General features: G+C 47.8%; 1 protein-coding gene across 1 annotated transcript in view; it reads left to right on the forward strand.

Moving 5' to 3' along the window:
- Nucleotides 1-24,723, forward strand: part of pdhx (pyruvate dehydrogenase complex component X) — a 39,371-nt gene that overhangs the window by 9,410 nt on the left and 5,238 nt on the right. Inside the window, exons 3-8 of the mRNA XM_031565163.2 lie at nucleotides 198-298; nucleotides 9,355-9,563; nucleotides 10,343-10,441; nucleotides 16,886-17,054; nucleotides 18,980-19,127; nucleotides 22,938-22,996. Of these exons, the coding sequence (XP_031421023.1) occupies nucleotides 198-298; nucleotides 9,355-9,563; nucleotides 10,343-10,441; nucleotides 16,886-17,054; nucleotides 18,980-19,127; nucleotides 22,938-22,996 (785 nt within the window). The remainder of the gene's footprint in view (nucleotides 1-197; nucleotides 299-9,354; nucleotides 9,564-10,342; nucleotides 10,442-16,885; nucleotides 17,055-18,979; nucleotides 19,128-22,937; nucleotides 22,997-24,723) is intronic.

Below are 24,723 nucleotides of genomic sequence, written 5' to 3' on the forward strand. Positions count from 1 at the left end.
ATTTGAAAATCCTGACCTATCCCTATCAGCTGGTGGCTTCTGTTCTGTTATCATTTATATTTATTTGAGCGTACTTGATATGCCGCTTTTCACATAGTTCCTATGTCTGTTGTCATGCAGATATGTTTTATTTGTCTATTTTTGCTAACGTTGTGTGTTTTGTATTTGTGTGTGTGTGTGTGTGTGTGTGTGTACAGGTGAGACAGTGGCAGCAGGTGATGCCTTGTGTGAGATTGAGACAGACAAAGCTGTGGTCACCTTGGACTCTAATGATGACGGGGTTCTGGCGAAAATTCTGGTAAGGATTACTTCCCAGCCTCTAAGCATTTCAGAACAATTTCTATCTTCTCTGTATCAGTTCTGAACCCTCAAAGAACCTTCAGAACTATTCCAAAGCTTTGAAAAACTTGACCACATTCACCAGTGCCTTGCAGCACTCTGCAGAACCTCCAGTGAAGGCTTATTGTCGGATTTCACCTGATCAGATCTCATCCTTGATCTGGGCCAGAATTTGTTGCAGAACCAGATCAGATCAGAACTCTTTAGAACTCTCTGGCACCTCTGAAAGCCGACCATTTCCAGAATGCAGCTGATACTGCAGTGTACATAACCTTTATTTGGGCCAGAACTTGGGAAGATCTGTTGCAGAACACGCTCTAATCACGGCTGCAGGGGTTCCTTTAGAAGACAGGCCCACACGTTGTTTGAGGAAGTAGAGAGAGGAGCGTGAGATACAGGCGAGGGAATATAGGCCCAAGCAGCAGCGATCGATTTCCTCATGTCTGCATTGAGTAGCTGTCTGAGAGAGAGAGAGAGAGAGAGAGAGAGAGAGAGAGAGAGAGAGAGAGAGAGAGAGAGAGAGAGAGAGAGAGAGAGAGAGAGAGAGAGAGAGAGAGAGAGAGAGAGAGAGAGAGAGAGAGAGAGAGAGAGAGAGAGAGAGAGAGAGAGAGAGAGAGAGAGAGAGAGAGAGAGAGAGAGAGAGAGAGAGAGAGAGCGCAATAGAGTGAAGAACAGACAGAGACAGAGACAGAGACAGAGACAGAGACAGAGACAGAGACAGAGACAGAGACAGAGACAGAGACAGAGACAGAGACAGAGACAGAGACAGAGACAGAGACAGAGACAGAGACAGAGACAGAGACAGAGACAGAGACAGAGAGAGAGAGAGAGAGAGAGAGAGAGAGAGAGAGTGTGAGAGTGTGAGAAACAAAGTTAGAGGGAGGGAGAGGAGGAGAGAGAGAGCAGGATGGGTGGATGAGGGAGGGAGGGAGGGAGGGGAAAAGGGAGCTAGAGAAAGAGAGGGAGCTAAGCTAGCATTTTAGGTGAACACCCTCTTACCCCCAAAAAATCCCTTGGCGCCCCCGTCCAAGAAATACCACGACGAGTTTATTCTGTATTTTATATGGCAATTTTTGTTATGTTACACCTAGCTTGCTTTACTTCGCATTGTTGTAGCTGATTAGCTTAAGTTAATTACCATGTTAACCTACCATCCGTCTAGGCCTTTCCCATCACGGCCCCAGTGACACAATTGATGCCTTCAACTCCATTTTTTTTGTCCATAATAGCAGCGTGAGCCGTTGATGTTACGGCTTGTCCCTCTTGAGCAGCCTACTGGTACATTGTAAGCAAAGATACCGAAGGAAGAATCTGATTTCCAGTTCTAGTTAGGATTTGTTAAGATGAGATAGGAGGACTGAGATGGGATAGGACAGCCATGAGTTTAGGAATTGCTTCTCTAATAAGTGGATCCCTATCTTTGAAACTGAAGTTCAGATAGGACAAACAAGATGTTATTCTGTAATGAGGCCCCTGCTTTAGACGGACGCAACCCCCCACCTGCTCTCCTCTGCTCCTCATCCTCTTCTCATCCTCGCCTCTTTCTAATTGGCTTGTTAAGTCCGTGGAGGTGAAAGGCCCTCCTGTACTGGTTTCTCAGCTCTGATGCCAGAGCGTTTCCGCTGAGCCCAGAGCCCATCCCTTTCTTTCATCCTCTCATACATCCGTTCTCTCTCTCTCGCTCTCTCTCTCTCTCTCTCTCTCTCTCTCTCTCTCTCTCTCTCTCTCTCTGTGTCTTTCTCTCTCACTTGCTGAGGGAATCAATGAGGAGCCACAACAGGGATTTCACATCACACATCAAAGAAATGGAGATTATGACAGTTTATAATATCTGCATTGGCTATAGCGGATTCGTCCAGGCAGTGTCATGTTTTCTCCTGATGTTCGGGGGGGTGGGGGGGTTCCAGGACTTAAGGATCAGTCTGAGACATGCTCACTGTCGGGGTTCCTCCGAGATGTGGTTCTGCACTAAAGCGTCTCAGACTGTCACTGTGTCCTTAGGAACCACTGGTGCTCAGTGCAAACCGGTAAGAGTTTGTCCGTGTTCTGGTGCTAGGCCTAATAGGGGTGGTCCAGCTGACCTTCATTGTTGGCCCAGTGACTGTAGTTATGATTCTAGATCGGTAGCTGTACACACACGCACACGCACACGCACGCACGCACGCACGCACGCACGCACGCACGCACACACACACACACACACTGTTGCTGCCCCTTTTTCTGATGAAGGGGCCCTCTGACTCCAACCAGTCAAGCATGCTGAATTCATTCATTCTCTGTGCCTGAGGGAAGTGTGTTTGTTTGTGTGTGTGTGTCTGTGTGTGTGTGTGTGTGTGTGTGTGTGTGTGTGCGTTTATCATTAGCATACAAGAAACCATTAGCATACCAGTGCATGTTTTTGTGTATGAGAATGTGTTATTTTGAAGTGTTTGTGTACTGTCACTTACACGCAAACACACAGAGCAGGGCGGAATGGTGCAGGACCAGTGGGCATCGCCATGGCGACTCTACCTCTGCCAATCAACTGGCTTCTGCCAGAGAGAGTTTCCATGGCAACGAAGTGGGAGTTGGGGGATGGGGTGTGAGATGTAGGAGAGGAATGACACACACACACACACACACACACACACACACACCTCCTTGCACTCAGCGTCATTAGTGTGTTCCTGTCACATGTGTGCAAATGTGTTCGCATAAATCAGTGTTATGGGTGTGGCGGTGGGGGTTTGTGAGATATGACATTTGTATCTGTTTATGGGTGTGTGTATGTCTTTGTGTGTGTCTGTCACACCTTGGGTCTATAATAAGATGCTGGCCTCCCTCATTACTGCTGTGTGTGTGTGTGTGTGTGTGTGTGTGTGTGTGTGTGTGTGTGTGTGTGTGTGTGTGTGTGTGTGTGTGTGTGTGTGTGTGTGTGTGTGTGTGTGTGTGTGTGTGTGTGTGTGTGTGTGTGTGTGTGAGAGAGTGTAAGAGTGTAAGAGAGAGATTACTTCATATGTTAACATCTCTACTGGTGGTGTAGAGTCCTGTAGTGAGGAAGACCTCTGGTCTTTAGAAAGCAAAGCAAGAGCTGGGGCAGCTGCCCATCCCCCAGACACACACACACACACACACACACACACTTGGTCACACACACGCATAGACAGACACACTTATATACATCCCCTCTGGACATTTTCATAAACATACTCTCTGACACACACACACACACACACACACACACACACACACACACACACACACACACACACACACACACACACACACACACACACACACAGTACAGCCAGTGAGGTTGAAATGGGGGCTGGTGAATGCAAAGATGAATGTGAGGCTATTTCTCAAGAATGACTGGTGGAATGCGTGAATGGGGGTTTGATTACATTAATGTCTTGGAACACACACACAAAAAAGTATAGGTGTGTGTCTGTCTTTTTGTCTGTGTGTGTGTGTGTGTGTGTGTGTGTGTGTTGTATTGAAGTGAATGGAAATGCACTGCTCTGGCAAAGTGCCATGAAATCATTCTGAAGCTGAGCATCACAAAGACATGCCCACAGTCATGCATGAAAAACTAGGACATGTTAATTGAGACAGAAACTGGATGGAGGTGCTCTGTGTGTGTGTTTGTGTGTGTATTTGTTTGTGTGGGTATTTGTGAGAGTGTTTTTCTCTATGTTGGATTGAGGTGTGTGTGTGTGTGTGTGTGTGTGTGTGTGTGTGTGTGTGTGTGTGTGTGTGTGTGTGTGTGTGTGTGTGTGTGTGTGTGTGTGTGTGTGTGTGTGTGTGTGTGTGTGTGTGTGTGTGTGTGTGTGTGTGTGTGTGTGTGTGTGTGTGTGTGTAAGTGGGGTTGGTAAAGGATATTCCCACGGCTATGATTTGGATTTAGGCACGAGACCGGAGGCAGAGTGCCGCAGGGAATCACAGCCGTGGGGATATCCTTTAACAACCCCATGAACAGGAGGCCATATTGCTCTCATGCAACAGTTCTATTGCCAACTAATTGAGTTTGAAGACGCCACATTCTGTTTTTTTTTCGTTTATTTTGATTTTGTCTTCATTCTCCGCCCCAAAAATTGTTTAATAGAGCTTTCAGCATCAAGCGTTGACGATCAACTCTGCAGCCAAGTTGAGTCAAAAAGGCTATTTTTGCGCATTCATTTCTACGCTCACCTGTTTTTAATTATTACATTTCCCTCACTCTAACTATAAAATGTAACGTTATAAAATCGCTGCCTGCCATTCTGCTCTCTGGATTTGAATGAATTGACCGTTGGCGTCATCCAATTGAAGTATATTAAGTGTTTACTAGCGGTGAAGAGTCTGACTGAGGTTGTGCCAGGATACCCCCACTCATGGAATGCCTCTTGGCCAATCAAAATTAATTAATCGTTAGAAGGGACCTAACTGTTGTTTACTAGACTGGAGTAATGACATTGGAGACTAGCGTAGCTTGTGTGGGTAAAGTACATTTCTGTGGTTGGACACGCATGATTTTGGGTTGACCTGGGTGCATAACGTCTGTTGGGGAAGAAGTACGCTAACGATGTCAGCCATGTAATAGGCTATGGTTCATTCAGTTTTTCCTTAGTCCAGATCACACACACACACTACACCACACACACACACACACACACACTACACCACACACACACACAACACACACAACACACACAACACACACAACACACACACACACACACACACACCACATACACACACACCACACACACATGTGACTTCAGTTTTACAGGGACAGGCATACAGATAGTGTCAGTGTGGATTAATTCACCAATTGACAAATACATTATGAATGTACAGTACCTTCCTATGTAGATTTGGTGGTATATGAAGATTTGTTTGTGTGTGTGTGTGAGTGTATGTTTCTGTGAGTGTCTCAGAGCATGCAGTGAACTAGCGTGCTTGTGTGTGCGAGTGAGGTCATCAATGTGGCCAAGGGAATAATGAAAACGCATTTTCAGGAGTAAGAGAAGATGTATGCTTTCTACAAGCCACTGCAGGTGATGCCACAGATTTTCCGGAACTAAATCCCTCCTCATGTCTGTGTGTATGTTTTGAGTGGGAGAAACAAGCAGATCCACCGCAGTACTAGCTTAATAACACACCTCAGCTGTTTAACCTTATGACTGCAGTTCGCCTGTCTTTTCATCATTTATTTACACGTGTTAATTAAAACTACGCCCACGGTGGCCTGAGGGGCTCAATCCAGAGGGAATAAGTCAAGTACAGTACTGGCTGAGATCAGAGGCCTGGTAAATAGTTAGTTGTGCTTTTTACACACACACACACCACACCACTTCCAGTGCCTCGCATAAAGTCCTAATTGGACTGTGATCTGCCTAGCAACACGTGAGAGTGCGTTTGGTTCGATCTCTAGTAGCTCTAGCATGTCCTCTGGTAAGCTGTGATCAATTGGAGGAACCTCTCTGAAGGCGAGCAGCAGGGAGATGTCAGGGGTCCTGATCCGCTCGCATACCCAGCAACAGGCTAAGCTCAGGGGGGGTGGGGGGTCTGGGATGGGGTGTGTGTGTGGAGCCTTTATGGAGGGGGAAGGGTGTACGTATATGAGCATATGCGGAGTAATATGGTAATCTACTGCATCCATAGCAATGCCTCTCCCCAACACCCCAAATCACTTTCAGCACTGCACAGTAGAGAGCCCCTCTTCCAAACCAACACACCACACACACACACACACAGACACACACACACACACACACACACGCACACACACCACACACGCACAAATACAGCCACATCTGTGTTGTGTCTTCTTACTGTCTGCCACTGTGTCAGGATCATTCGCCTTAAGTTCTAGTGGCCATGTGTATGTTATGTGAGTAATTAAACAAAAAAAACAGATAGTCAAGACACACATCCTATATCACTGCTTGTCAGCCACACTCATAGTGCACTTACACTGCACGTATACTGCACTTTGGTCATCGATGACCAGCATCTGTTAACAGTACTTATTTCAAACTCTACCTATAACAACCAGTAATTTCTTGTTGGCTCCTCCATACATGTTTTGCACTCGGCAGGTTGCACGAGTCAGTAGAAGGAAGCTGCTGCAGTGCTCTGGTGCGGCCATTAGGTGGCAGTGTTGAGCTCCAGAGCCACAGCGGGGACTTGGTGTGAGGACCGCCCGGTGCGATGTATGTGTGTGTGTGTGTGTGTGTGTGTAGAGAGGCGGCCGTTATTGAGGGCTGTGAATGACAAGCTGCCAGTGGCTGGCTGAGCTCCTGGGCTGCATTATTAAATCACTATAAATACGCCTCTAATTGGTGTTTATGAAAACCCCTGCGGGGAGGGATTTGCCGTGCTCTTCTCTGAGACCAGCAGCGCACAGAGCTTCTGAACCACGCCGCGCTCTGTGTGTGTGTGTGTGTGTGTGCACGGGCACTTGTCTGTGAACACCGCTGTGACTGGACTGGAGCAGTGAGGCACTGATTACTATTCAACATCGGGCTGAAAGTGGCACACTCCACTCAGACGACGCGCTGCTGGTCTCAGAGAAGAGCACGGCAAATCCCTCCCCGCAGGGGTTTTCATAAACAGCCACACAGACAAATGTGTTGTGTGTGTGTCTGTCTTCGTATGTGGCTGTTACTGTAGCGTAGCGTAGCGTAGCGTAGCACGCAGGCGAAGCAAAAGAGAGGGCTGGGGAGAAACTGCTATGCCTCCATGTCGTGAGTGTGTCAGCAGATCCGGTGGATTCTCTCCGGGGGTCGGGAATAACTCTACAGCCCAGCGAGAGTCGACCAGCCGCAGCTCCAAGCGGAGGGAGAGAGTGAAGTCAACAGACCGCGAAACAGAAGGAGCAGACCGCTACGCATGTGTAAAAATGTGTATTTTTGCAATGCAGATGGTGCATGAGAGAACAGTAGCGTGTGTGTGTGTGTGTGTGTGACAGAGAGAGAGTGGGAGAGAACGTGAGGGTAATTGGGATCTGCGGATCAGCTGGCGTCTGTACACACAGCTCATACTGTGGGGCGGTTGTGTTTGTGTAGAAAGGGCTGTTTCCTCTCCGCTCCCTCTGAATGCTCCCTGCACTCATCACGGATACCTACCATCTCCTACCATCTCCTCAAGCCTATTATGGATCCCTTTCTCTCCCTCTCTGTCTGTCTCTCTCTCTCTTTTGCTCTTTTTCTCTGTCAATCACATTCTCACTCACTCACTCACTCACTCACTCTTTCTCGCTCACACACACACACACACACACAAACACACACACCATGTAGAGGCTGATGTTCCAGTCCTTGCTCCTGCTCCTCACTAGAAAGCCATAATCCCTTGAAGCCTCGCTGTCCTGCCTAGTAACAAGTAGCCCCGCCCACCTCCTTCTCACTGTGTATGTTGTCATGACTGTGTATGTGTGTGTGTGTGTGTACGTACAAATGCATTTCCTGGTGTGTGTGTGTGTGTGTGTGTGCACGTGCCGAGGTGGGATTGTTTTTTGCCTCTGGGGAGCCTAAACAGGTGTGTGTGTCTGTGTGTGCATCTGTGTGTGTGTTTGTGTGTGTCTGTGTCTCAGCACCATCGAGGCCTTCTCAGCTTGTGGCAGGAGGAGACGAATGGAGGGAGTGTTTTTAATGGAAAACAGAGTCTCTGACTGTTTCCTCCTGTTCAGAGGCTCCCACTCCTACTGGCATCAGTGTAGCCTCCCATGTCTCTCGGAGCAGACATGCACACTGATCCACAGTCAGCTTTCATTGCGCTGCGTTTTATTTTAGAGTCCAAGCATTTAATAAATAATGCAAGTGTTGAAACCTCATCCAAGCAAATACCCCTCCTCACCTTTGTGTGTCTGTGTCTGTGTGCATGTCTGCATGTGTGTCTCTGTGCGTGCGTGCGTGCCTGCGTGTGTGTGATATATTTACCTGTGGCTACATGGAGGTCAGCTTGTGTCTACATTGTGCTGTTATGGCTTTCTATGTATCTTAGGGTGTGTGTGTGTGTGTATATTTGTGCAGGTGTTCATTCTGTATGGTCATATGTACTTTATGTGATTTATTGTTGCTTTGTTGTGTGTGTGTGTGTGTGTGTGTGTGTGACATGTGGATCTTCTGAACGCATTTGCTAAAAGGTGGGAAATGACTTTTTTGGTTTTCTCTTGAACCTGACGGGAGCAAGAGCACCTCGGTAACCAGCCATGCCCATTTAAACATGCCTTCATGAGGCCGTTCCGTCAGTGTTACGGAGTGGAAATGCCCAGTGCCTCTGTGTACTGTGGCATAGCAGTGGCACACAGCACCTGTCTAGTCTGTCTGTCTGAAGTAGAGAGGAGAGAGAGGAGAGGCAGAGGGGGAAGTGCCCTAACCTAAAGAAATGACCTGTCATAGCCACTTCATTTCCACCACAAACTCTCTCTCTCTCTGTCTCGCTTCGCTTTCTCCCCTCTCTCTGTCTCTCTCTCTCTCTCTCTCTCTCTCTCTCTCTCTCTCTCTCTCTCTGTCTCTCTCTCTCTCTGTCTCGCTTCGCTTTCTCCCCTCTCTCTCTCTCTCTCTCTCTCTCTCTCTCTCTGTCTCTCTCTCTCTCTCTCTCTCTCTGTGTCTGTCTCGCTTTGCTTTCTCCCCTCTCTCTGTCTCTCTGTCTCGCTTCGCTTTCTCTCCTCTCTCTGCCTCTCTCTGTTTCTGTCGCTCTTCCTCTCCCTCCACATTTGTCTGTTCTATTGAGGGTGGCCAGGTGAGTTGGTGTGAGGGCCATCTACTGAAGTAAGATGTACGGCTCTAGCACTGGGTCCTCACTTTCATTCGTTCCCATCTGTCATCATCTACACCCCCCCTCCCCCCCCCCCCCCCCCCCCTCCCCCATCCTCCTCTCTCTCATTCAGTCTCATTCACTGAGGACGGTGCCTGCAACACTAACTTGCTTTAATGTCTATTGGAAAGTGCTGCTGCCACATACTGATGTACACTCTCTTCTCCCTCTCTTTCCCTCTCTCTCTCCCGCCCCCCCTTCCTCGCTCTCTCTCTCTCTCTCTCTGTGTAGATTGAAGAGGGCAGTCGCAGTGTGCGTCTGGGAACGCTCATCGGTCTGATGGTGGAGGAAGGACAGGACTGGAAGCAGGTGGAGATGCCACCCCCAGAGGCCGCCGCTCCCCCTCCACCCTCCGCCCCAGCCCCCGCCCCCGCCCCGCCTGCAGCCGCAGCTCCACCACCACCGCCACCTCCACCCCCTCGCCTTGCCACAACGGGACCGTGAGTACTCTACCGTACCAAGCCGCCACCTTTACCTCCACAGCTCTTCCTGCTGAGTCAGATAGGCTACAGGGTGCTGAGCCCCCATCAACACTGTCAGACACACACACACACACACACACACACACACACACACACACACACACACACACACACACATACATACACACTCTCATGCATAACAGCAGCTCTGGCACTCCCTGGCAGCTTCAAAGCGTCCGTGTGGTTGACGGGAAACACAGCAGGTGCTGAGTTTGCGTGTAACACGCCTCTCTGGGTTTTTCCCTTTGAGTCTCCAACAGCGACACGACAGTAGGCTTCATTTCGCCCTGAACCTTGAACACACACACAGACCCTCTCTCACGTGCTCCACTAGCATTGAGACTAACCCATGAACTTGCATTTGATCATCTACACTTTTTATTTAGTAGATGCTTTGAAATAAAATGATGTACTGTACATGTAAGTTACACAATATGTTCTCCAGGCACGAAATACATGTTACTAGCATTGAAGATCAAGAACCCCAATAATAATAATAATAATAATAATAATGAATAAATTGTGATACTGCACAGCATTTTTTTTATTCTGTTGTTGCTTGTCAGAATTGACTTGTAGGTGTAGCTCTCGTCTGTGCTGCTGGGTTGGGGTCCAGTACTGGTGGCCTGAGGCGGCCCAGAGGCTAGTCTGTTGGCGCTATTGAGCTGTTGGCCTTAAGGGCAGCTCGTTTAGAGACGGCTCAGCCCTGACCTCCTTTTGTGTGTGTGTTTCCTCAGCCTGAGATTAAGTCCTGCAGCAAGAAACATCTTAGACACACACGGCCTGGATCCTCACCAGGCCACGCCCACTGGACCTCGAGGCATCATCACTAAAGAGTGAGTATTTGTATTTGTGTGTGTGTGTGTGTGTGTGTGTGTGTGTGTGTGTGTGTGTGTGTGTGTGTGTGTGTGTGTGTGTGTGTGTGTGTGTGTGTGTGTGTGTGAGAGAGTGAATGAAAACCTGATGAGAGGTGAAAATGTTGGCCTGGAAATAAAAACAGGAACAGCACAGCTCAAAACCACAAGATTCATTTGAAAAGCAAGCACACAGATATGAAGCAAAACTGAAAAAATTAGATAGAGAAAGACTGATAAAGACTGAGAGAGAAACCGGCGGTGTATTGACCCTGTTATTGCTGCATGTTCACACCAGTAGGCGGTGGTGGGGAGTGGAGTGGAGTGCAGCCCTGCACAGCGGCACGCCGGCCTCCGGTGGTTGTCAGGGGCCTGATGGAACGCTCTTGTTACCCCCACAGCCTCTAGGAAATCTCATTAGGAGCTGCGTCGCCATGACTACCTTGTCTCCCAAGTCCGCTGTGTCCATAGAAACTAAGACCATGTGATGAAGTGTGTGGTAGGCAGAGAGTAGGAAACTGGGAGTGTGTGATGATAAATGGGCGATATAACTGTTTGCGTGTTAGAAAGATTAACTAAGGACACGTGTCTGTATATAGGCTCACATGTGGTCTGTGGTCTCTCTATCTGTGTTCACCCCCTCCTCACTCTACCTCTCTCTCGATCTCTCTCTCTCTCTCTCTCTCTCTCTCTCTCTGTGTATGTGTTTAAGAGATGGAAACACTTGATATATCAGTATGTGTGTGTGTGTTAGGGACACAGAGAAGCACAGGAGGATAGTTGGCTTGTTGATTAAGCAGATAGGGCTTTATTTAAGAGCACACATGGTGTCTGCTGGAAGCTGTATCACGGTGTGTTCAGCTCAACATCCATCATCTCCGCTGCAGCTCCTTGAGAACGATCAGGAGATCACTGCTACGCTCCGTTGATGTAACATGCAACATGCGTGTTGGAACGTGTGTTTATCTGGTATATGCAACTCATGTGGCTTGACAAGGTACACACACTACCAGAGCACTCTAGCTCTGTATCTCAGTCACACACACACACACACACACACACACACACTCACACACATTGTGCTCATAGCAGCTGCCCTGTGTCTGTAAGAATCAAAACCATTAAATGAACTGCACACTTACCCACCCCCCAAAATACATACACATACACTCACCCACACACACACACACACACACACACACACACACACAAAACCACACGCCTCAGGCAAGACAGCACATGTGACCCAAGTATGAGATCATGTATGCTGTCATAAACTCCAACAGAAAGAGGAGTGGGGTGAATAATGGCTAAATTAAAGGAAGCTAGAAGATCCCACGCACCTCTTATATCACTCCCAAACAGCAAAAGCATACTTCATATGGATTTGTGCATGTCGGTGTGTGTGTGTGTGTGTGTGTGTGTGTGTGTGTGTGTGTGTGTGTGTGTGTGTGTGTGTGACAGAGGGGCATCACTAGAGTAACAATGTGAATCTAATCAGAGTAATAAGCTCATTAATTCATCACACACAATGACTAATTTCGTTGAAAATCATTTAGGCTCACCACATTAGTGACTCCAAACCATTTAAACTACAAGCATGGACACATACATGGTAATTCAATCCCATTACAGTCTATGCCCCCAGGCAGGAGAGAAGGAGATTATGTTGGGACGTTCTCGTATTAGTGTACACTGTTTTTTTTTGGGTTTTTTTTAATTAAAAGCCTCCCCAGACCAACAGCATTGGTAACTTTCCATGAAGTCTGTGAGCGCGTGCTGGTGACGTCTTGAAAGGGTCACTGTCACTGCCTGAGGTGGCCGGGGGTAAATGCAGGCTCATGCCGGATACTTACCACAGGAGAGCATGTAGGACTCCTGCCAGCCAAATCAGGGTTGGGCTTTGTCACTGAGCAACGTGTCTCTTAACGACTGGGTTGATTTCCTATTCTCTTGGGCACTGTGCAGATGTTGGTGTGTAAACTTGAAATTAGGGATGCACCAATACCACTGTTTTCAGACAGAGTATGAGTACTTACATTTTCTTTCTTGCTGATACCGAGTACTGATATGAGTACTTCATAATTTGCCTATGTCGGCTTTCCATAAATGTCTCCCACCCAACTGTTTCCGCTAGGCAAATCTGACAGGGCGGTGAAAAAATTACTGAACCCCTCCTGACCGCAGCCTTGAGTTTAATGTAATGTGGCGATGAACTGGTGTCATTGTGTGTGTGTGTTGTGTGTTTTCACCGTGCCTGTCAGTAATGCTTTAATGTTAAATGCCCAATGGTATCTCCACTGACAGAGGACGTGTCTTCCAGTGGAGATACCATTGGGCATTTAACAGATTTTTAAAGCCAGGGCAACGGCAACACTTCCTCTTTCCACAGGCAGAGCGCTCTTCGCTCTTCGCACTCTACTCTCGGGGAGTGGACTCTGTGTCAGTGGAAACCTGAGTATGCACTGAGCGCGCTCCTGTTGGGGTGGGGGTGGGGGTGCTGCGGGGACTGACCTCTGGAAAGAGCTACAGAAGTGCCAGCCCAAGAAAGTCACAGGGAGGAACATTTTGGCGTCTTTTTTTTTTTTTTTTAGCTGTTTGACCTTGGCAAGCACGAGTGTCCAGTAACAATGACAGGAATGTGCCTTCTGCCCCCTCAGCACCCAGACAGGTACATTATGTGCTGATGTGCTCTTAGGCTCTCTCGCTCTCTCTCTCTCACACACACACACACACACACACACACACACACACACACACACACACACACACACACACATACACAGGCACACGCGCACACACACACACACACACACATATATATACGTATATATATATATATATATATAGCTCTTGCGCTCATATATTTTGATTAGTGTTATATTGCACTACACATTTTTTTCTCTTCTAAAACCCACTTAGTAATTTTCCCACTCATTCACATGAACAGACCACACACACGCTCTCTCTCACGCACACACACACACACAGGCTTCCACATGACTCTCGCCTCTCTGGGCCTAAGGCTGTGTGTGAGTTTTGAAATGTACTGTAAGGTGCAGATCAAAGATCTCCCTGCTGACGTAGAGGGAGAGAGAAAGGGAGAGGGAGAGGGAGAGCAGCAGCTGAGATGGGATGAGGGAGAAAGGGAGGGAATGAAGGTAGGAGACAATGGAGAGTGAGTCAGAGCAAGGGGCCTGTGTGACGCAGAGGGGTGGAGGTGGCATTAGGGAGGAGAGACTTTAAGGCCCTGAGCAGTCAAATGGAACCATAGAACAGTCCTGCCACACCTGGTACCTGGGCAACCCACCCCCCCCCCCCCCCCCAGATCACACAGATACACACACCACAAGAAGTGGGTTGATCGTGTGAAGGAATGTACACTACAGGAGCTAAATGACTGTGGGCATCCCTGTAAGCAGAACCACAAACGGCACAGGCCCGCTTCTCCTGGGTGTGGTCTGAGGAACATTCCCCATTTTGGGTCCAGGAAAAGCTTTGAAATGGTGTCAATGCAAATCGTTGGGAACCCTGTGGCTCAGGACTCTTTTGAATCATGCCTGGTGACGCATAAAATCAATGGGAACCATGCTGTGTGTGTGTGAGAAGGGTTGATGCTGATGATTGATGAGTAGAGTAATGTGGCAGGGCTAAGGACTGCACCCTGACTCAGGCAACTTCAGGCCTGCCTCACCACCGCCACCCACATGAGCAACAGCCTAGACTGGGAGGCCACCTCATCCTCCTGGACACTTTTTGTGTTTGTGTGTGTGTGTCTGAACATGTGTGCGTGAGTGTGTGTCTGTACATACAGTCAAGCCGGAAAGCCAACAATGACAAAGTGAAAACAGGTATTTAAAAAATATTATTTAGGGGTTACATATCTGTACACACCCTTAGCCTAATACTTGGTTGCTCCACCTTTGGTGCAACTCCTCTTGGCATATCATTGCAAGCTCCGTCAGGTTGGATGGGGAGTTCGGTACCCAGCCCTTTTCAGCTCTTTCCACAGATGTTCAATTGGATTCAGGTCAGGGCTCTAGCTTGGCCACTTCTCCGAAGCCACTCCTTTGTTCTGTTGGCTGTGTGCTTCGGGTCGTTGTCATGTTTGGAGGTAAACCTTCGCCCCCAGTCTGAGGTCCAGAGCGCTCTGGAGCAGGTTTTCTTCAAGGATCTCTGTGTTCTTAGCTGCATTCATCTTTCCCTCTATCAGGACCAGTCACCCCCCGTTCCCACTGCTGAAAAACATCCCCACATCATGATGCTGCCAGCACCATGCTTTACTGTAGGGATGGTATTAGCCAGGTGATGAGCAGTGTCTGGTTTGGTATTCAAGGCCAAAAAGTTCAATTTTGGTTTCATCAGACCAGAGAATCTGCAAGCACGGCAATCCAAACTATTCTCATTTGTAGTTCCACGTTGGTGGAACGAACTGCCTAGTACTACCAGAGCAGGGGCGTCCCTCTCTACCTTCAAGAAGCTTTTGAAGACCCAACTCTTCAGAGAGCACCTCCCTTCCTAACTGGCACCTTGACTAGCGCTTAACTTGCACTTCAGCAGTTACATTCCTGCACTTCTTTTTCCTTTCTAGGTCATTTTTCTAATTCTTATGTAAAGTAGTATTTATTGTTACACCATGTTCTTTATTGCTCTTAGCTTGACTGTTCACTCCATTGTACGTCGCTTTGGACAAAAGCGTCTGCTAAATGACTAAATGTAAAAATGTAAAATGTAATCTTGATTCTCATGGTTTGAGAGTCCTCTAGGTGCCTTTTGGCAAACTCCAAACTGGCTGTGATGTGCCTTTTACTGAAGAGGGGCTACTGTCTGGCCACTGTACCAATAAGGCTTGATTGGTGGAGTGCTGCCCGGATGGTTGATCTTCTGAAAGGTTCTCCCATCTCCACAAGGATACACTGGAGCTCTGTCAGAGTGACCCTAGTGTTCCTGCTCACCTCCCTGGCCAAGGCCCGTCTTCCCCGATTGCTCAGTTTGGCCGGGCGGGGAAGGTCTAGGAAGATTCTTGGTGGTTCCAAAGTTCTTCCATTTACGAATGATGGTGACCACTGTGCTCTTTGGGACCTGTAAAGATGCAGAGATGTTTCTGTACCCTTCTCCAGATCTATACCAATCCTGTTTCTGAGGTCTGCAGATAATTCCTTTGACCCCATGGCTTGGAGTTTGCTCCAATTAAGTTGTAGAAACATCACAAGCAGTGGAAACAAAATGCACCTCAGCTCACTTTAGGGTGTGCACACTTGTGTACATATGATATTTTACATTTAGATTTTTAATAAATTAGCACAAATGTCTAAAAACCTGTTTTCAGTAGTGCGTGCTCAGTTGCCGGAGTAATGCTAATGCTAGCCCCCTCCCCCAAATCAACCAGGAGTGACCTTGTGGAGAATAGTAAGTGCAGGAGATGCAGTGACGACAGCCTTTTTGAGATCGTTCAAACCTCACGTGTCTCCACCGTCTGCGGACTCGCTCCCTGTCCACAGCCCAGGATGTGTCCCTGCTGTCATGGAGAAGGCATGATGAAGTCAGGAGGACATCAGCCAAGACCAAAAAGCTCCCCGCTAAACAAATCTCGGGCCCAAGTCTGAAGACGTCCCTCTGCCTGAATGAATGTTTTGAGACGGAGCAATAATGGGAGGGGTTGAAAAGTCATCCCCCGAAACATGGACCATATTTCTTCTCACTTTGTTTTGAAGGCCACCCTCTACACTCTGTTTGTTTTAGCTTGGCGTGATGGTGGTGGTGGGGAGCTTGGGCGGTGTGTGTGTGTGTGTGTGTGTGTGTGTGTGTGTGTGTGTGTATGCATGTTGTGTATATGTGTTTGTGTATGGAAGGGAGGGGGGGGGGGGGGGGCTGTGAGCTGAAGGAATGTTTTTCCCTCTAGCGAGAGCTCCATATCAATAGTTCCAGTCACATCCAGCGTGTGCGCCCGGCTGTGTGTTTGCACAGGGATGAAACAGAACATCATGTGTGCTTGCGCTGGGCTCAACTTTAACACACGACACGCTCCAGGCTTCCTGCCTCCACTGTATGTATGCCTTACAGGTGTGCGTGTTTGGTACAATATGCTGCTCCCGGATGATCTGAGGCCAGTGAAGGGATCTGATTTCTGGGTTTCTCGAACACTTTTCTCAGCATGTCCAAGCTGGTTTCAAAGACACTGGAATTCAAGCCACTGGACTACTGCATTAGGCCCTTTGTATGTATGTATGTACAGTGTGTGTGGATGTGTGTGTGTGTGTGGGGGGGGGGGGGGAGTTCATGGAGTGTGCCAGGACGATGTAGATCTGAAAAATAGATATGTATAGATGTAGCTATAGATGTGTGCAGAATTGAGTCTGTTTTGTAGAGATTCTGGTGTGTGAGAGCGATGGTGTTGACATCCATGTTTTTTTACTCGTTTTGCAGAGATGCCCTGAATCTGCTGAAGAAGGCGGGCACCACAGGCAGACCCGCGCCGGCCGTATCTGCCCCACTCCCCACACCTGCCCCTGCTGTGGCCTCCGCCCCTGCACCCCCAACGCCCTCAGGACGGCTCTACCCCCCTATCTCTATACCCGGCAAACCAGGGGCTCCTGTAAGGACGGCACACACACACACACACACACACACACACACACACACACACACACATTTATTCTGTAAAAATATGGTACACACAGATAGACCCTGGAATGAGCCTTCACCTCTTCTGATGTTACACAGCCCAGATTCTGGGCTTGACTGGGAACTGTGGCTGTGTAATGGAGATAAATAGTGCTGTATTTCAGGGCACCAGGATGAAGGAATAGCCATGCAATTATCTGTGCTGCACATTCTCTTGCTGCCAGTGAGCTGTGGAACCATCCATGAAACACGAATCCTGTTATGATTTCAGCTGGCTGTCAGGGTCTGGGTGTTTGTCTGGGTTTTCAGTTGTTTTTCCTGGACTGTTGAGAACATGTCTGTGTACATTTCTCCGTCCACTTCAGCTGGGTTGAGACAAACCCCCCGCCCGCCCCCCTATACACATGCACACAGAAAATTCTCCAGAAATTTGGTCACACACACTCACGCTTTCTCTCTTACCATAATCTCAGCACCATCTCTCTCTCATTCTCTCTCCTCCTTCCTCTCAGTGTTATCTCTGTGTTTTGGTGGAGCTGGTGCTGGCTGACTGTGATAGGTGTGGGATAAAGTGTGGGACGAGTTTGTGCGTGCAAGGGCAGCTTTATACGCCGGTAGAGCCTTGTGTGTCTGAGCCAAACTTTTCATGACGCGGTGATTTTGATAGGTTTCCTTGGAGCTGGCAAACTTCTAACTAATCCTGTTCAATAATTCTTCAGTAAATTTCACTGGAAGAGATAAGAGAGAGACTGGGACAAAGCACAATGCATTTCTGTTGTGCGACTGAGCTGAGTTGATTTGTCGTATGGGAAGGTGCCAGGTTTGGCCTTTTTGCTAGAAACAGTTGGATTGCTGTCAAATGAAATGACACCTGGGTGTTGAACCCTTCATGTCGGTGTTGATAGCATGATCTTGTTTTTTAGCTACAGGACCACTTACATCTTCACTTGTGCGTGGTGAAAATACAGAAGAGTATAGATGAGAAAACAGAACATGGTCCTCCAGGTGCCTATAAAAGTGGTGCGCTCCTGGGCTGTGTGTGTGTGTGTGTGTGTGTGTGTGTGCGCAGTCCAGGGCCAGGGTCAGGGTCATGTTTTTATCTATTTGTCGTTTATTAACACTATAAAGAGGGAGATTCGTCTTCTTAGTCTTGGCGCGTGGGACCAGTTAGCAGCATAGCTGCTGTGTGGCTTAGCTTAGCTCTTGGGTTTGACGTAGTAAGAACACACACACACACACACACACACACACACACGTAATCTTCACATCTCCCAGTCGACTGCCAGGTAAGATAACACAGTGAAAATGAATCTTAAGGCATTTTTGCTCCTTTGTCCTGTCCCATCCTTTGAGCTAAACACTCTGAGTCATCTGATTAAGGCGGCCTATTGGTTAGCTCCCCACAGCCCATTAACCTTTTTGACTGAATTTAGAAGCGAGAGGACTGTCCCTTCTGATATATGAGCTAACATTGCCCTGTCACTTGTGCAGTCAATACGTCAATAGACCCTTTTTTTTTTTTTTTTTTACTCCCTCGTCAATACCCCCAAATCGACACAAAATGGTTCTGTGGGACCCATTCTGATTGATTAATGTGTAAAACAAAAGTGTAAAGGAGCCCAGGTGTGTGTTTTAAAGAGAATGTACTAAGATTGTGTGTGTGTGTGTGTGTGTGTGTGTGTGTGTGTGTGTGTTTGGAGAAGAGGACATATCATATGTTTCTGTGTGTGAAATGGAGACGAAAAGTCTGTTTGTGTAGAATCCTGATGATCCGTGATTGTATGTGATAAGCAGAAGTAGTGTGTGTGTGTGTATCTGTGTGTGTCTGTGTGTCTGTGTGTGTCTGTGTGTGTCAGCGGGTAGAGAGGTGACTATTATGTGTGTTTTTGACCGCAGGGCACGTTCTCAGAGTTGCCGGCGTCTAACATGCGACGCGTGATCGCCCAGCGGCTCACCGAGTCCAAGACCACCATCCCTCATGCCTACGCCACCGTGGACTGCAACATGGGGGCTGTACTCAAGCTACGCAAGGAGCTGGCCAAAGGTAAAGCACAGCCTGCACACACACACACATACACACTCACACATGCATGCATACACACATGCACACACACACACTCACATACACACTCACACATGCATGCATGCATACACACATGCACACACACACACACACTCACATACACACTCACACATGCATGCATGCATACACACATGCACACACACACACTCACACACACACTCACACATGCATGCATGCATACACACATGCACACACACTCACACACACACTCACACACACACTCACACACACACTCACACATGCATGCACACACACACATGCACTCCAACATTCACAGCACAAACATTAACACTTAGATCCCATAACAAGAATCCAGACACACAAACATGACGCACACTGAATACACACACTCACACCCTCACACACCTCATTAAACACTCACACAGCTCAGCCCATATACACCCATTGTACCGAACAAGCCCATTTGGAAAGACTTGAAAACAAAATGGTCATAAGAGGAGCCGAAATCCAGATCTGATGAGACAGAAATCTCCACCTCTCTTCACAAGTCAGGACTGGTTCACACTCCCGGCTGGGCTTGCTTGGCCCATCTTAAGATGTTATGACAATATGCGTTCACAGGGATGTAGCGGTCTAGATACCGTTACCATTACCTCTCAAAATATTTAGATCAGGTGAAATCAATGTGAAAACTGTCGTAATGGTTAACAACTCTTATCATGGCTGCTTTATCATCGGACGATGCGATCAGAGGGGCTGTCTGAGTACGGTCTTGCGTGTTACGGAGTAGGATTGCTCAACAGAGCTTTCCGGAAATGCACTCTATGCTCAGCAAAGCCACACTCTTCTCTTCTCTTCTCTTCTTTGCCGTTTTGCGATTGCTGGTTTTAGCGTTCTAACTCAATACTGGACCGATCCGATCAATCTTTTTTTGTCCTTAGTATAAATTTGGACCGAAAAGATATGTAAAACTAGGGTCGCAGCTAAAAACATCCAAAGTTTGCCTTAAAGCACAGTGTTACCTGCTCAGATCAGCAGAGCCGAACTGTTCTATTCTCTTGTCTCCTCCACGCTGCGGGCATGAAGCCCTGCCTCGGTGCCTCTGTGCCTCTGTGCCTCTTTGAGGCTCTCTCAGGACCACTGCCTCCCAGGCTGTGTGCTCCATGAGTCATTAACACGACTAGAACATGATGTGCCGTCATGCACATGCGCCATGTACTGCCGCTCATGTGACCTTTACAGGGGTTACTGCCGTTCAGAAACACCTTTCACACACACACACACACACACACACACACACACACACACACACACACATACATACCCCTGGCTCTGCCATAGCAACAGGCTTGCAGCATAAGGCTCACATGACGCATGAGATGTGTTGCTCATGTGGTTGTTTAAAGGAGACATTATGCACTGTGGTCTACCAGGTGTGTTTTGCACATTAAACACAGAATGGCTGAAGTGCCCGACCATAAGCTATTGATGTTGGGGTTGTTCCTCCAGGGTCTTTGTCCTTCGTCCACAAGCTTATCCACGACATCATTATGCGGCTCTACACACCTCAATAAAACATCAAATAATTAAAATGCCCTTGATAAGCTGTGTGATCAGGTAATCAAAAGTGTTTGTGTTATTACCACCTGAACAAATAGGGTGTGGTCTTGGCTTCATAATGTGTTGAAGTTTAGAAGAAGAAGAAGAAAAAAAGGCGTTTTGGGACATTGGCCTGGTGTCACCCGACCATGACCCTGAGAAATGCCAGTGTGCAGAAGCATGTTGAGTTTTTTTTAGACAATACATTTTGACTGCTTTCTTCTCCATTGACGTATCGACTGGATTCTTTTGATACCTTTTGGTATCTTATCTTATCCAAGCACCTTGTAGGCGCGATTTGGTGAAGTTGTGCCAGAATATCCTCTCACTGTAGTTTCACTTCAGCCAGCCCCCACCTACTGATCATCCCATCATCCCACAGATCAGGCCACCTGTCGTCCGATGCATAGTCATCAGAGAGCTGGTGCAACCCACCTGTGTGCCGTCATTGGCCATTCATGGTGTCAATTCTAGGAACAGACGCATTCATTGAAAACGTGCATGAACAGGTTTTTTGATCAAAGCACCAGGGAGCCAAATTCCGATCAATATCTCAGCAACTTACATTGCTGTTGCAATGACACAGAAATGTAGAAAGCTGTGGTTAGTTGTTTTACATGTCTATCGAAAGACTTCTTCTGTTAAAGGTAGGTGGGCCTTGGCCAAGCGAAGATACAGTTTTGTTCAGACCATGCACGGGTTTACTTCACAAGTACTGCATTATAGAGATGGAATGCTACGAGGACGAGGACTATAGAGGCCGCAGTAAGATCAGATGTCCTGCTTAACCTCCCCTAACAGGCCTAACCTCACCAGGCTTACTGACTGGCACACAATTAACACACAGCATCAGATAAAAGGGCACTCAGCATCTCACAGTTAGAGGAGTGAGGTGTTCCCTGGTGTTGGTGTTAGAAACCGGAGGCGTAGCCAAGCTCCTGAATGACTTTGATTAAGCAGCTCTGTTTACCCTCATCTGTGGAGTGGTTCATCTGTGTGAGTGAGGACTGTACCAAATGCTTCTGTTGTGTTACCTAGTCTAGGGGTCCATCTCTAGCTTCAGTGCTGTGCAGTGTGCATCTGATCTCAGAACAGTTGGATCCTCTGATGAGGACAGGGGTTATTTCCTGTTGTAGTTCCCAGAGCAGGGTGATGGCTCCATAAGGATAAATATTTAACTAGTGGTAGTGTCTGTTGGTCAGTGCGTCCCCGTGTAAAGGTTCACCCCAAGTTCACCTTAAGCGCCACAAAGCGGTCACACTGGTCACTCATTCTGAAGTAGCATTTAAACCCCACACAGGTCAGGTGACATGAAACGGACACAAGTAATGTAAGGAGAAGATATCAGGCGACCGTGAAGCAGGAGGTCAAGCAACCGTAACCCAGGGGGTCAGGCCACTGTGATCGATGTCGTATGAATCGATGTCGTATGAAGTTCTCTTATCTGAGTAGATCAGGTCAATGGATGATTCCTCTCCGGCTTTCGTGTTGTGCCTGTTCTCGTTGCTCCCTCCACAGACCGCTCCAGAGCCTAAAACCCGAGCACATGGCCAGCCCAGCCTCCGAGCATGCTGGGAGAATAGAGGGCCAATTGTTTGACACGCTGGATAATGTGTGACCTTGCTCCGCACAGCAGACTTGAGCCGTTTCCTTAGGCTCCTCTCTTCTCTCCCCTCCTTTCTACCCCTCTCCACTCTACCCCTCTCCTCTCCTCTCCCCTCTTCCCCTTTACCCCTCTCCTCTTCTCTACCCCTCTCTTCTCTCCTCCACTCCTTACCTCTCCTCCCCTCACTTCTCATCTCCTCCCCTCTCTGTTCCTCCACTCCCCTCTCCGTTCCTCCATTCCCTTTTGTTCTTTTCACAACCACATAGGGTCGGTCGGAAGAGACCAATCATGCCAGAAATGTGTGTGTGTGTGTGTGTGCGTGCGACATGTTCTTTAAGCGTGTGTGCGTGTGCGTGTGCATGTGTGAATGTGTGTGTGTTCTAAAAGGTTCAATTCTAGATGTATATGAAGATGAAACCATGGGTCAGAGTTTATTTGAAATGTTATTACCAAAGGTGTGTGTGTGTGTGTGTGTGTGTGTGTGTGTGTGTGTGTGTGATGTAGATTTGAAGCGTCTGCGCAATGTAGTAGAAACAAACAAAAGCGCTCCCTGCTGATGATAAGCACCCTCTGACCTCTTGCCCCTTTTTCATTCTCTCTTTCAGAGGACATCAAGGTGTCCGTCAACGACTTCATCATCAAAGCTGCCGCAGTCACACTCCGAGTAAGTCTCCCCTGTGCATGTTCATTAGCGTGTGTGAGAGAGTGTGTTTGTGTGTGTGTGAGACCCGTGTTTTACACCTCCTGTTGTTTATCTTCCCATGTCACACTGTAAGTCCCCACTGTGCATGTTCATTAGTGTGTGTGTGTGCATGTGCGTGCGTGAGTGTGTGTGTGTGTGTGTGTGTGTTTGTGTGTGTGCATACATGCGTGCGTGCGTGCGTGTGTGTTTTGTGTGTGTGTGTGCATGCGTTACTGATCCACTGATAGACATCTGAAGGATCAATAGACCTCAACCCAGATGAATCTATAGGTGTTAAGCCCAAATGAAGCCCGAACACGACCGATGTGATTGATTGCATTCACTAAGATGTCAGTGTTCGAACCCGTGTGGAGATGTAATGCTGCCGAGAGCTGTCAGGTTGATACTGAAGGTCATCGATCCTGCTGTTTTTTTGTGACATTGGTCGTAAATAACACAGTTAACGGCAGCAGGAAGCCTTATTTCGCAGGAGACTGCGTTAACGATGTCTGGCTGACTTCAATATCTGATCTCCTCATCTCAAAAAACCTTCAGTAGACTAAAGCAGGTGTTGGGTGAAAATTGAAATTAAAGTTTACTTCAGACTCCGGAGTTGTTTATAAGTATCTCTTTATTCAATATGCGTATCGGGCTCACTCCCATCTAAGCAGACGAGAGAGAAGCAAAGTTTATATAGGCTGAAGATGGCATGACTCTGACGCCAACGCACTATCTGGCAGTGATAACCACGGGGTGGGTTCCCACAGTCCGAGGTCATCTTCGCCCTAGAATGTATAGAAACAACTTATGCAACTATGCTTTTTCCAAACGTTTGGGTATACATTGCTACAGATGAAGGAAAGAAGAACAAGCAGTTCTTCTTTTCAGCTCTCGCTTTCACACACAGAATGTACACATTTCTAAGCACACATACAGAGACAGAAAAGGCATTTGATTATAGAAAAGATATTTATACTTCTCCATCACAGGGCTATGTAGATGAGACCATCTAGCAGCTCCATGTGTAGAAATCTGTCTTTGGGCGCCCTGGCCTGCTGTGGTATGTGGTCGTATGCAGTCATAAGGCCCTTGTTCCCGTCGCCTCGCCCGCCGGCTCACACACTCGCGCTGGTCGGAACAGCGGTGCCCTGCGGTAGAAGGAGTAGTGAAGACGGTTAATGCCTCTGATCTCATCCACACCAGCCATACAGCCAGTCATGGGAGCGCTCTCCCCTACACACACACACACACACACACACACACACACACACACACACACACACACACACACACACACACACACACACACAACACTCCCTCAAGCTGCCATCTGCGAACGCTTGCCTGGAGAGTCATCAAGCAATCCACTCCTATATACTCATATACACACGCGCACACATCAATAAACCACCGCCACCCCCCAAACTCCCATCTGTACAAAGCTGTCGTGTGATGTGCCTAAAAATAGACTCTATTTCCCCCATCATTAATGGACTTCCCCCAATCCAACCACCACCACCACCACCAACAGTCGATGGAAACGCGGTGGAGGAAATTAACCGCCTATCTGTTCACTCTGGGAGAGACGCCTTTGAAAGGCCGCGTCTGAAGCTTTCAGATGACAGATTAAAAGAAAGCAATATCTAGATCGGCTGTCACTCCAAGAGAGTTTTCTTTCTTATTTTGTGTTTTTTTTTTCTTTTTTCCCC

Source organism: Clupea harengus, chromosome 3 (assembly GCF_900700415.2).
Source record: "Clupea harengus chromosome 3, Ch_v2.0.2, whole genome shotgun sequence".
In the NCBI taxonomy this organism is placed as follows: domain Eukaryota; kingdom Metazoa; phylum Chordata; class Actinopteri; order Clupeiformes; family Clupeidae; genus Clupea; species Clupea harengus.